Source organism: Vicugna pacos, chromosome 9, assembly GCF_048564905.1.
Source record: "Vicugna pacos chromosome 9, VicPac4, whole genome shotgun sequence".
Classification (NCBI taxonomy): Eukaryota; Metazoa; Chordata; class Mammalia; order Artiodactyla; family Camelidae; genus Vicugna; species Vicugna pacos.
Window position 1 is genome coordinate 70808509 of NC_132995.1, and position 13832 is coordinate 70822340.

A 13832-nucleotide genomic window follows, 5' to 3' on the forward strand; every position below is an offset into this window, starting at 1 on the left:
GTTTGTCTCTTTTGACCACCTTATATTTAACTCTTATGTAATGCTTTTAATTTATGCCCAGTTTATTTTAGAATTTGTGTTAATTTGTGCCTAGTTTACAATATAGATAAAATATACGAGTGTAATAGTACAAATAGGTAGTTTATAAATTTAAAATGTACATATGTTGGGAGGTGTGCTCAAGAATGTTTGGGAGATCGAGTGCAGGATCAAAAAATCTAGCGACTGAAGTGTTGTTATCTTTGCGGAACTATTGTGTACATTATACTTTCAATCAAGTGAATTCTCTTAATTTTTTGTTTTTCAGACATTCGTCCCTTTTCCATCTGAATCCCTACCAAAGCTAAAAACCTTTGTTAGATATGACCTTTCTTCTTTGGCTCAATCAACCAACCTACCATACATAAAAGACAGCTCTTAAAATAACAACATATTCTAAAACAGAGCTGGCCAAGAGGACTTTCTGTGATGATGGCAACGTTCTATTCCAGAGTACCCAGAATGGTAGCAATAGCCACATGCGACTTTGAAACGTAGCTTGTGCAACTGAGGAACTGAATTTTTAATTGTACTCAATTTTAATTACCTCAGATTTACATGTAAATAGCCAAATGCGGGGGTACCACACTGCACAGCACAGCTGCGGAAAGCTGTGACCAATTCTGGGAGAGCGCATGTGCTCAAGTATGTAAGTTTTAGGGGTTCCCTAAAAATTTGACATTGGAGGAAAGTCCTGTCTTTTGGTGAGGGATCTTCGTTGTGTCGGGGCAGCTTAGATCTGTGTTTCTACAAGAGATGGTGATGACCACATCTGGCATTCGTGCCTGCCCCTGTGTAGCCTCAATAAGGGAAGATACGTCACGTGCCCAGCAGTTTCCTGGGGCAAGGATCTGTGATAGATCTTTTACCGCATTAAAGACTTGTCAATGCCTTTCTCTGTCCTTTTTCTTACTCATTTTAGATTAAAAACTTCTATACCCAAGGTGTCAGCAGCAACAGAACCTGCCTCCTGGGAAGGACAGAATCTCTGCAAGTTTGTGGTGCCTTTTGAAAATGCCCCTGGTGATGCTCACCTCTTACCCGGCTCCCCAGCCACACTGCCACCGAGCACCACTGACACACACTGTGCCTCCTTAACTCATCTCATACTCTCTTTTTCACTGAGAGATAAGCCAGACGGGTCAGTTTACTCTAAAATTAATAACCATTAAAACTGCCAGTTCACCATTACAGAATATTTCAAATCACAAATAACGTTCCGCAGCAGGAATGACAAAAAGAATTGATCATGTGTGCAAACTCTGACTGATTAATGTTAGTTTTCTGAAGCATGTTGATAAGCATCTTTTCAGATGTTATCTCAGAATATAGTTTTCGCGTCCTGGAATGCAGTTCCTGGCACAATTTCTGGAGTCTTGCTTCAGTTCCTTCTACATGTATAATATTGAGCTGGTAACTTTTTTTTTTTGTGCCTCAGCTTTTGCATTTGTGAAATGAGAAAATAACAGTACCCACCTCACTGTGCTGTGTGAGACTTAAATGAGATAATGCCTAGAATAGGGCACTGAGCACTCTGCCTGGAACATGCTAAGTGCTTAAGGGCTGTTAGCTGTTACCACCACCATCCTCAGTTAGTTTTAGCGAAGCACAGCGAGCTGGTTAAACTAAAATCCGACATAATAATTCCACGAAAGAAGAAAAAAGAATTTCAACTTTCTGAGATCATCACAGCTCTCCGGGTTCCAAAATGTTTCCATTCCATTTGGAAGTTGCAGTTTCCAATTTATTGTGAATTTTATACACACACACACACACACACACATACATATACATACACATCTTTGGAGGGATTTTAAAAAGCACTAAGCTTTTAAAATTCCCCTTTTGTTTTGATTGTAGTAGAAGATAATTGTTATTTGCCATCAAATCTTTACACCTCTCGAGGCTTCAAACCTGTCTGAGGGGGAAAAAAAAGTACTTATAAGGCACCAGGGAATACGGTGCCAGGTCCCAGTCCTGGCTCTGCTCTTCAGCTAACTGCACAGCTGTGAACGAATCACTTAACCTTTCACATCAAAATCCCCACTGTCACCACCTTTGTTTATGCCGTCATCGTCTCCTTTCCACTGCACTGGACTCAACCGGTCTTTTTATTTCCCATGCAGGAAACAGAGTGAGCAGCACTTGGAAGCAACTGTCAGTTCTTCCTTTTCTCTTCCTGTTGTTCCATCCTAAAGCTTACTTGGTAATGCAGAGCAAGGCTGGCGTCCAAGCCAGTGGAGGGAGGGAGGCAAAGTCATGGTGGCCCCGAGTAGGATGTCAGAGCATCAGCAAGATGATGAGGTGCTCCCTGCGAAGAGCAGTCTGGAGTGGGAAGTAGCAGCTCAAGCAGGCTGAGAAGGGTGCAAGCTGTGTGCGGGCAGCGTTGGGAGCAGAGGCTAGCGAGGAAAAACAGAATACCAGAGCAGGAGAGAGGATGCTCTTGCCTGGGTGTGGTCCAGGGCAGGCGTGGAAACCTGAGGGGAGTGCGGAGTACCGCGGCTTGGGAAAGAAGATGACGTGAACTGTGCAAGACTGGTGACAAACTGGGGACTGATCAAAGAAGTAGATATGTGAAGGAGAATGGGAGCCTGGTTCTCATTTTCAGAAAGGGAACTATATATGGAAAGAGAGTAAACTAGAATCAACCTTTATGATACTGGATTCAAACTGGAGGCAACTGTATGAGATCACTGTTTTTAATACATATAAACAACAAGTCAATATAGATATCAAAATGTGTGTGTGATTATAAATAAACTTCCTATCTATGTCCAATCAGGCCTTGGAATAATGATACCTAAATAGCAATGAATATATTTAATGTCAAGATACTATATTCTGAGTATAATTTTTTCTACTAAACCTAACCAAGGCTTGTTAGAGAAATGGCTGATTTCAGGACTGGGGCAAGAAAAATATAAAAGAGCCTAGAATGGCTTGTTGTACCAGAAAGAAGCACAGAATGATGAGAATATGTCAAAGGAGGAGGGGGGAGCAGCTGGAAGATCATCCTACTAGTCAAATTGGAGGCAATTTTTATATCAAAATACATAGTGATAGTAATGCACAAAAGCCCAGCGACTAAGATAGAAAATCACAAATACACAAACATACACACACAATCCATTTAAAGTTTAAAGTATGGTAAGGAATGGTATAATTACATAGTCTCAGAATACCTCTCCACAAAATGTTTATTAATTACAAAGGGAAAGGAGTCATTTTACAGTGAAGCTGGGCAGACATCACCTTAAGCAAGTGCTCAAAGAGTCTGTCATTATTGGGACAAATAAAATCACGTGCTACCTGACAGGCAGACCATAGCATCACTTGGGTACTATTCCTGCCAAAGGCTGACACTTTAAATCTAAACATAAGGAAACATCAAACAGGTTAATAACATCGGAGGTACTCTACACAATAACTGGCCTGCAGTCTTCAGTGTGATCGTCGTGAAAGTTAAGAAAAGCGAAAAGAACCATTCCTGACTGAAGGCGACATCTGACTAAATGCTAACAAGAACACGACAGAACACTGGCAAAATCATCCAAGTGTCTGAGTGTTAGATAACAGTATCGTTTCGATGATAATTTATTGATATTGATAGTTATATTATGGTTACGTTGGAGAATGTCCTTGTTTGTAAGAAACACACACCATTAAGGGGTCATGAGCATAAGGTCTGCAATTTACTTTCCAATGGTTCAAGGGGAAAAAAAGATCTTTGAGCTGTATTTGCAAGTTTTCTATAGGTTTGACTCTTCCAAGATTAAACAAAAAAATTAAAGCACGTAACATATCAAATCATAATTCTTCAGTGGCTCCCATGACAACCAGAAGGAAACCCACAGCCCGCGTGTTCTCATCCTGCCTGCTCAGGCCTCATGCCCAGCTGCTACCCCTTCGCTCCCTATATTCCAGCTACACCAGTTACAGCTAAGTGCCTGGAGCACGCGAAGCTAATTCCCATTTCAGAGCTGAGTGTGGATTCCTCTGAGAACACGGGCGCCCAGATCGTGGGACGACCTCCGCTTCTCAGCATCCCACTCTCCCCTCGGTGTCACCTCCTCAGAGAGGCCTTCTCTTCCCCTCCTGGTGTTCCCTCTCACGTGACCTTCTTCTATCTTCCTCCGACCACTGACAACTCTCTAAAGTTATCAGTCATTCATTATTTGTTCCTTCATTTTGAGTACCCCTCCCCCCCTCAACTACACCACAGTTTCCTTGGGGACAGGGGCTTTGTCAGTCTCGGTCACTGCAGTCTCCCCACCACGAAGTGCTCAGACAGGGAGGTAACTCCTAACTCTCGGCTGATTGACACTGTAGGCCTCAATTTTCTCTTCTACAAAAATGGGAATTATGCCTACCAAACAGTATTATTAATTGGGTAGTATGTGCAAATTATCAGCACAGTGCTTGGCATACAATAGGTGCAAAATAGACGCTAAATACACTTCAGAAAGCAAAGCACTAGTTTGGGTCTAGAACCTCTCTGAAAGTTGAATGGTGCTTTGACTGGCACTGCCCCCTAAATTTACTCCCTGTTGACCAAGATTTAGCAGAGAGAGAAAGTTTACTCTCCAAAGTCTAGAAACGGAATAAGTCAAAATACACTTGGTTTAGACATATGCCACTGTGCTAGAAGAAAAACTACCGATTCCATTCTTTGCAGAAACATAAATTTTTTGCTCTTTTCAGAAGCACTATTTAAACGATCCCTACTTCAAATAACGTTTTATGGTAACATTGCATATTTCCCAGTACATTACTCTTTTAAACTTTCTTCTTCTAACTTACCAAAATTTTTACTGACACAAGCTCCAGATTTATCAACTTGAATTCATCTTCAAAAAAACACATTTCTTCAAAGCAAGCATTACTTCTGCATGTTCGTGGATAAAGAATACTAAATGTCTGATTAAGGTCACAAGTTAAGTAAAAGTGAACCAAAGCCCTCTCCGGGCTTCGGGCTCCCAGCGTGTCCCTGCTCTGAGCATAATCAAATATTTACGGAGTGCCCAGGCGGGGCCGGGAGTGAAGCAGAGATGGAAGACAGACCCCTGGGACACGTTTCTTATTAACAAAACACCTAAATTAAAAGGAAATCGAATCTATTTTGAGTTTCTATATGGGACAGCTGTTTAAACCATTACATCTACGGTAGGCAGAACTCCACGAGCCAAACCCCAAATCCTCAAGGACACACTATCAGTAGACTTTCTTAAATCCTGAGAAGAGATGACTGGAATTTTAAACTACCCCTTTCACTTATCCATCTGTTACTTTTTCTGTTGCAGTGAAGACGGTGTGGGGGGAGGAAAAAAGTGCTCCTAGAGAAAGACACAGAGCTTACAATCTTCCTTTAGAAACTCATCTACAACAATGTTACACTGCCTCTCTTTTTCTACAGTCTCATTGTCTCTTCCCCGCTTCCACCCTCACCCACCACAAACGTACACAGGCCTTATTCATCAGGACTGTAAGTTTATGTGTTCTTTTTTTTTTTCCTCAAATCAGTAAATCTTAATATGCAATCACCTCCCTAGGCAAATGTCATGGGTAAAAAATTTTGGAATTAGTACAATTTTTTCACCTCACCCTCAGCCACCGTCCTGATTAATTCTCTGGGTAACAGTTAACATGAGTCAGTCGGGGCTCAGATTTGCGTTCACAACAGATATACTGGCGTTGGTGGATTCCAAAAGAAATAACTACAGACACGTTTTTTTGGTTAAAAAAAAAAGTTATAAAACACGGGCTGATCTTTGGAGTGGTGTGGAATTTTTTACCTCTAGTCCTTTATTAATTTGTTTCTTACTTGTTCCACAGCAGATTTAAGGTGGCTTCCAAAATTATACCCCACAACTAGTTTCCAGGTATGAAGAAGACAAAGATAGGAGCGCCACGGGAAAGCAAGAGTAGGGGAAAAGCAAGGGTAAGTCGGTGGTGAGTCTGCCACACCGAAGACAGATTTGCCAGAGAGAAGTGGGTTAGAACTGGGGCTCTCGACAGTCTGGAAACTAAAGAGCAGGATAAAGAGAGGAATCTGAACAGGTATAAAACCCAAGATGTGTACACGCTGAAAACAAGCTAACGGCTCAGGAGAAATTGAATTCTACTGCTGGTGCCGAGACACGACGGAAACTTTTCTCGGGGGTCCTCCTAAAGGAAAACTAGGAGGCGGTCTGCGCTTCTGACGCTTTATCACAAAGGGACCTCCGGCTGCCTTTCTTAAAATGTCCCTTATTACAGATCAATGGTACAACACCGAGTGTTGTTTAATTTAAATTATTGTTTGGAATCCAAAACACAACTTTTTAATAGTCAGTATAAATTCATATACATTTTTAAACTCAGATGCCTAGAGCGACCAGGTGGGGCAAATGGGAACAGCCACTATTCACGCAAGCCAATGGCTGCCCCTTTTTTGTTTTAAACAACGTGAAGGTCTGACAAGCAGGATGACAGTTACCACTTTGAAAACTCTAACCTAGAAGAACAATGCTCCCAATATAGATTCAAATACAAAACATTTACAGCCTGGCACTGGTGAGGCCAAAGGTTTCATATGCTGATTTAACAACGCCTGAAGGAAGTCATTACCCACAACTTTTACAGTCAGGAAACTAAAGCAAAGAGAATGTAAGTAACTTTGCCCCAAACGAAACTGCAAAGGCGCGGTGCTGTGGGTGAAATCACGTGCGTCTCAGCAACTAGGTTTAAGACCCCTGTTAAGTGCTTCCCCGAGACGGCTCTGCTCGCAATGCCAGAGGCGTAAGATAAACGTCAGAGGGGAAAAGTGACACAGAAACTTCCACACAGAGATCCCAGGCTCGAAAGACTCTAACTCACAGGGTAGACAGGATTCTTTTTTTTTTGCTATTTAATCAAATACTCATTATTATCCTTTACAAATTTGTGTAAATAGCAGTACATGGAACTTTTTCCCAACCCCTGGAACCAGTGATGCCCTGCGTGGGAGGCCTGCCCCGAGGGTTCAGAGGGAGGGGACTTCTAGGCACTGCCTGGGACTTTGTTCTGGGAGGAGAGGCTGCTGAGGGCCGTCTTGATTACATCATCACTCATTCACCCAGGTTCCCAGCCAGCAGTGTGTGTGCAACAACTCCAACACACGGCTACGCTGTGTATGTGGGGCGCGTGTTTACTAGCTGTTTACCCAGAATCCACTTCTCAGTCCCCTCCTTACTATGTGAAAAGGCCCCGCTATTTTCCAGGTATTTGCATCGGAGGCAGCTTGTGGCTGGTCCAAGTCAGTTGTTTGTGATGGTCACAGTCCCACTCCAAGTAGCTGGTTTGATCATGGGCTTTTCACGACTCTGGCCAATGAGATGTGAGGAGAAGTCTGCTGGAAGCCTTCCAGGATTAACTGACGAAACATAAGAGAAGAAAGCCCTTTCTCCTCCACTGCTGCCTGAGCGTGTGTATGTGTACACGTGCGTATATGAGAGACAAGTAGATGCAGAAGAAAAAGAAGCAGAGAGGGAAAAACAGATATTAGAAAATGAGGCATAGAAAAAGGAATAAATTTGTAAAAAGGTCAGGGGAGAGATGTGAGACAACAAATATCTGAGAAAAGGGAGAGTCAACCTCCACCTCCATCACACACACACACACACACACAAAACCTATGTCCATGTTATTATTTCTTTAAGGCTTAAAGAGAAGGCAGTCTCGCTCTGTACAGCATTTAGTACACTATCAAGAACATTTAAAGGTTAACAACCACTATTTGAGGATGAGAGTAAAATACTGGTTCAAAAATAGCAACTCGTACAGAGCAAAGACCAGCTTAAATCAATTTGGTATCTGTTTGCATCTACTGAATGTAGCTATATGCAAATCCAGACTATAATGATCTTATGAAAATGCATTTTTTATTTTTGCTCACATAAATATACTGCTAAACAGCTATGGCATTATGAATCCAAGTCTCAGATTCTATGCACATATTGCTAAATGTCAAATGTATTCATATTCATTTATAGTTGAATGCTGCTTTGAGTGTAAAACTATAAATCATCCATTCAAAAATAAAAATAAAAATAAAATAAATATGCAGCATTATTTAGCACCACAGATGAACCTTATTTATCTTATAGTTAAGCAGTGAAGTGAATAAGCATTTTCAAACAGAAGCTCTGACTCTGAAAACTTATAACTAAACTGCAAAAACCACAAGGTCCCCCAGATATCTGAGTTTTCCTCATAATCTCACTTATTTTTACACCTTCATCTCCACAGGCAGAAATGTCTTTACTTTGATTGAACAATATCTTTTTCACTGAATTCTTCATCAGAGCACATGCATCTTAATCTCTCTTAAAATATTTTATTATCTACATTTATCTTAACTGTTCTGTATCAAGCTGTTTTATAAATACCTCATAAGTGGAGAAATGATTTAAAAAGTTAAACGACCTTAAATAAATCTGTTTAGTTCACCTTATTGGTCCAATTATTTACCACCAGCAAAAGCTATATAAATTCCCTTTCCTTTCCTCACCAGTTACTCCTTCCCTGAATTTAATGTTGGAAGATGCTAAGTTGCGTTAAGTCTGGGACCTCTTTTTTTTCATCCTTTAGTGACTTCAACAAATGTCATGGCTTTAAATACAATCTGCTAGTAACCCTCAAATACGTATCTTTAGCTGGATCCCTCCCCCAACCTCTGGATTTTTAAACGGATTTTCATATGTAACTCCCATCTCCCTTGGGTATCTGATAGGCACATTGCTTTTATATATTCAAATCTCATTTCTTCACCTTCCCCATTAAATCTATTCTTCCCCAAATCTTTGCCAACTCTTAACTTCAAGGTGCCAGTCCAAAAACCTCGGTATAATCTTTGTCCACTCACAAACAGCTCTATCTTCAAAATATCCTGAGAATCTGACCACTTCACACTGCTTCCACCCTGGTCCAAGCTATGGTGTCCCACATGGATCGTAAGAGCCGGTCTCCAGCTCTGGCCTTCTCCCATCCTGTGCACACCCCACATACACATTATTTTCTGTCATTCCCAAGCATAGTCATCATTTTAGACAAGGCTGATCATGTCACTCCTCTGGTCACTTGTCCTGTTCCTCTCTCGTTGAGACCAAATCTCATAAGGCCCTACATGATATGACCCCTGCTTACATCTCCGACCTCATTTCCCACAACTTTTCTGCTCACTCATTCCATTCCAGCAATACTGGTCTCCTTGCTCTTCATGAAACATACAGGCACACTTCCACATGGCACTCACCGTCCCCACTGTCTGAAATGCTCCCCTCCCAGGTATTCACGTGGTTCAAGACCTCACCTCTTTCAGGCTTTACATAATTATCTTTTGGTAAGACCTATCCTGACCCCTAATTTTTAATTCCACTGCTCCCCAACACTCCTTCTTCTCCACACTTGCCACTAAATGACAACTATACATTTTAATTAACAGTTTGTTTCTCATTGTCTCTATCCCTAGAATGTAAGGCTCATGAGGACCTGTCTTCCTGACCACCATCTCCCCAGTGCTGGGAACAGCATCTCTTACATGTTAGGTATCCAGCCACAGTTATTGAAAGGTTTTTGCCGAATACCTCTACCTTAAATGTCATCTTATCATGACATTAAGTTGAACATCTCTAATTTTCTTCTTCCTTTTATATGCCACAGTTCATTTTTTAGAGCCACAATCTGCCTTTCTTACAAGCTAGAAATGTTAACGGTCACTAGCAACTTGAAACAAGGGCTGCCCTCACCCTTAAAGTGCTTCACATTCCATCTCCCACCTACATCTCTCTTGAATTTCTCTACTCTGCAGCTCCACTACCACCTCTTCAGCTCAGGCTCTCGCTGGGTCCACACGGCCCAAAGGACAAAGCCCATATTCCTCATCCTGACACATAACAAGTCTCCCTGCCCATCTGACTGGCGCCCACCTCCACAGCCACACCCCCCATCTCCGCGGCACCCTGCTCTCTACACATCAGCCCGGTCCCTCAGTTCAGGCTTTTCTGAGCTTTCACTCCTTTTCATATTATCCTCTCTCCTTGACGTACCCTCCCTAGTCTTCAAGGAACAACTCCTTAGTCATTTTACAGGAGCCATCTCAAGTACTGCTTCTGTAAAGTCACCAAAATAACGTCTAATAATTTACTTGCATTGTATCATTTAATCTTTAAACAAGCCATCAGAAAGGTACTAATAGCTTCTTCAAATTATACATGATAAAATGAGCTTTAAAAAGTTAGGATTTGTGTTTTAAGACTTAATAAGCAGACGAGCTAGGATGTGAGCCTAGGTCTACCTAAGTGTAAAGCTTAAATGACAAAACAAAATAAACCGCTGGACTGGCCCTCAAGTAAGGTATTTACTGAGTTTAGGTTACTCCGAAACCATTAACTTTATTGTCGTGAGACAAGAACTACAAACCACAAACTCTAAGAAGCAGTCACTTTACAACTACTAAGGTAATAAATCAACGAATTCACTGTAAAACATTTTAATTTGCAGGAAAATACATAATTTTTGCGAGCATATTTGTGTGATGAGAAACAGTAACAATAATGCCACGACTGCCAATTTACAGTATATGCAAAGTTACAGGCAAGGTAAAAAGACAAGAGCCTGCTGTCTGCATGACACGAAGCCCACATAAACATCACCTGATGTGTCTAACATGACCTGTGGGCTGCTACATCACTGGTCTATTTCGACCCAATAATTATAACTCCCCTCGTCTTTGCCCTTTCTGGTAGTTTCATTTCACTGACCTTTTCATTATGAGTCGCTCTGCCTGGTTTGCATATAGCATCCCACCCAAAGGTGACTTTGATGGAGTCTCTGAAGGCAGCCCCAGCAGATCTCCATAGAAATGGCCCCAGGGTTGTCTCCAAAGTGGCCTTGCTTGAGTTGCCATGGTAAACACCCAGGCTAGATTGCTCTACTCAGTTCTCTGCCAGGGTCGCCATGGTGACTGCGAAGGATGGCTCCTTAGAAGGACCTCACAAGGGCGCGTTGCCATGGTGACCCTATCCTGCATATTTCTAAGCAACTTCCCTTCAGCTATTTTGTGACCAATCATAGCAGGTTCTTTTTGAGAGTAACCCTGGAAGGTTTCTCCCAGAGATATCATCATAACACATAGGGATTTGGAAGTGAGGTCTGTAAACAAATAAACTCCTTGAAAATGTTATGGTACTATTAACAAATCATCAAATTAGTCCTTATGCATTTCAGGAAAGATCTGTTTTTTGATGGGCAACAAAAAAATATTTGCAATGTCTCTATTAAGTGTCCCTGTTTCAAATCTTAATTACCTGCAGGTAATTAAAGTTTCAAGTTTCTCCAATCTTACAATACGGCAACTAACTAGGTAAAAAACACTTTAAAGTGGATATGTCACACACACAAAATGAAATCATAAATACAGATGGATGATCCGATTATAATGAGATATCAAGGAAATTTTTATAGAGCAAAAGACAAAATATTTGCAAGTCAAATTTCTTTTAAAAGTGTGTTTTTCAGTTGAGTTGGGAAAGCCTAGCCATATCTGGGCCCAAGCTATTTTTTCCTGTGTTTTTGTGATTGGAACAATCCCAACTACTCTTCCTTTCAACTTAAAATATGAATATAAACCGTTCTGAACAGATGCTTGGTTTTTAAGCCATTTTACTATTCTCCTGAAACTTTAAAATACTGTGCTTTTTCTAGTATTTTAGTCAATTTCAAGATTTTATCTAATCACGAATTTCAGTATCTTTAAAAATTATTTAACAAATAAAAAAATTCTACAGTTCCAAAGGTACAATTACATTTCTTGTACATCAGCTCATCCATTTATGTTCCTTCCAGTTCACTCTTTAAAATCTCTCTCTATATACACACATATATATATATTATACATCTATATATATTCCTTATTGTATTGAAAAGGTTAATCTTGGATTTCCTTTTTTTCCTCCTATGTAAAAGCAAAGATGATCTCCCCCTCGAGCATTACTTCCACTGGTCCTACATTTTCTGTTCGTCTCCCTAATAGATTCCGTTCTCCTACCCTGTTCACAGCAGCCCACCACTCCCCAGTCACATTCCATTCCGAAGAATGAACTTGAGTTTGAAAAATAAACGTAGTTAAGAAAGATGAGGATAATTCACAATCTCGTTTTAGTAAGATCTCAACATTTTACACAAAGTTTGACTTTGTACAAACGTGTCGTCTCAAGCTTTTAATATGTTTTTATGAATCAGAGCGATCACTGCCATTTTCATTTGTTGACAATATTTACTGAGTGACTACCATGTACCAGGCACTGTTCTTTGGGCTGAGAACACGTCAGGAAAAAATTTAAAAACTCCTGCCCTTAAGGTGTTTAGATTACGGACAGGGAGAGGGAGAGAGAAATAGAACACAAAGAAAGCCAGTAAGAAAATCATATTCTGTGTTACAAAATTATTAAAGCTGAGGAGAAAATTAAAGCAGGGAGGAGGGAGGTCAAGTCCCAAGCCAGGCTGGAGTGGGGGGCTAGAATACTACGGATTAACAAGGGGGTTTCCAAGGACACACCCATTCATCTGCCGTAAGTGTACTCAATAAAAAAACAGGAAAGTCTCTTCCATAGAGAACTCACTAAAGGATAACAAGGTGATAAGCAATTTTTCCCACTTTCAGACCTGCTCGCTGAGAGGCAGCATGGTCTTAGGGAGGCAAGTGATAGATACCATCACCTCTCGCCCTACTTCTGTTTCCGAAAATGTATAAACTTGCCAAGTTACTCCACCTTTCAAGCCTCTTCCTCAATTTCAAAATGAAAATAATAATTCTGATATGATACTACTAATGAAAACATGCAAAGACAGTGAAATGTAGATACTAACCAACCGTCGATGAATGTATGTCTGAAAAATGCTTTAGAATACTTTAGAAAAACACACGAGGAAAGAGATAGATGCAAAAAACTAGGCAAAATGCTGGGAATCAATGAAGCCCAGTGTTGAGCATAAGTTCATTATATAATTAGATCTTTCTTTATGTTTACAATTTTCCATAAGAGGGTATTTTAAGGAAAGGATTAAACTTGAAAACAAAGATACTTCCTTTGTAGAGATTTTTATAACAACCAGAAAAGAAGTTTTATAATAACTTAAAAAAACAAAAAACAAAAAAACACCAGCTTATCCTGTATAAATATCCTACAAAACTAGCAAAAAGTGGATTTATTTACTGAGTACTTAGAAACCTTCTGGAATAATGTTAGGTCCTTTTTCCATACCTTCTTTGAACACTCTAATTTTAAAAAATTAACTTCATACTTTACTCATTTTAGGAGAAAATATAAGACAGAAGGGCAGAAAAGCATCTTAAGCGTATGAACTCACTTGGTACTCAATGTATAACAGATTATTGGAAGAAATTTTAGTATTATTTGCTAAATGCTTAAGCATGTAATGGAGCTTTTTACATTGCTAAAAAAAAATTTCAGATGATGAATTTTATGTGATTATATCAAGAAACTTAAAAACTTACCAGATCGGTGTCTGCCTTTTTAGAGGTCAAAGCTTCAACTTTGGAATCCAGTTCTGCTTGTATTTGGTCTCTTCTTTTCATAACACCCTTCATATTAAAACATATGGATGAAATAGGTTGTACTTAGTTTTGATCATGTTTGTACAACAAAAATATACATATCAGAATATAAATAGCATCTCTTCCCGAAGCCATCAGTCATCTGGGGATATAACGCCTTAAAATTTTTTTTTAATATCTAAAAGCTAAAGTGAGAGCA

The 13832-nt window shown here is 40.1% G+C and overlaps 1 protein-coding gene across 1 annotated transcript in view; it reads right to left on the bottom strand.

Annotated features, from left to right (window-relative positions):
* Nucleotides 1-13832, bottom strand: part of SNX7 (sorting nexin 7) — an 81703-nt gene that overhangs the window by 26785 nt on the left and 41086 nt on the right. Inside the window, exon 7 of the mRNA XM_031680403.2 lies at nt 13574-13660. Coding sequence (XP_031536263.2) covers nt 13574-13660 — 87 coding nt within the window. The remainder of the gene's footprint in view (nt 1-13573; nt 13661-13832) is intronic.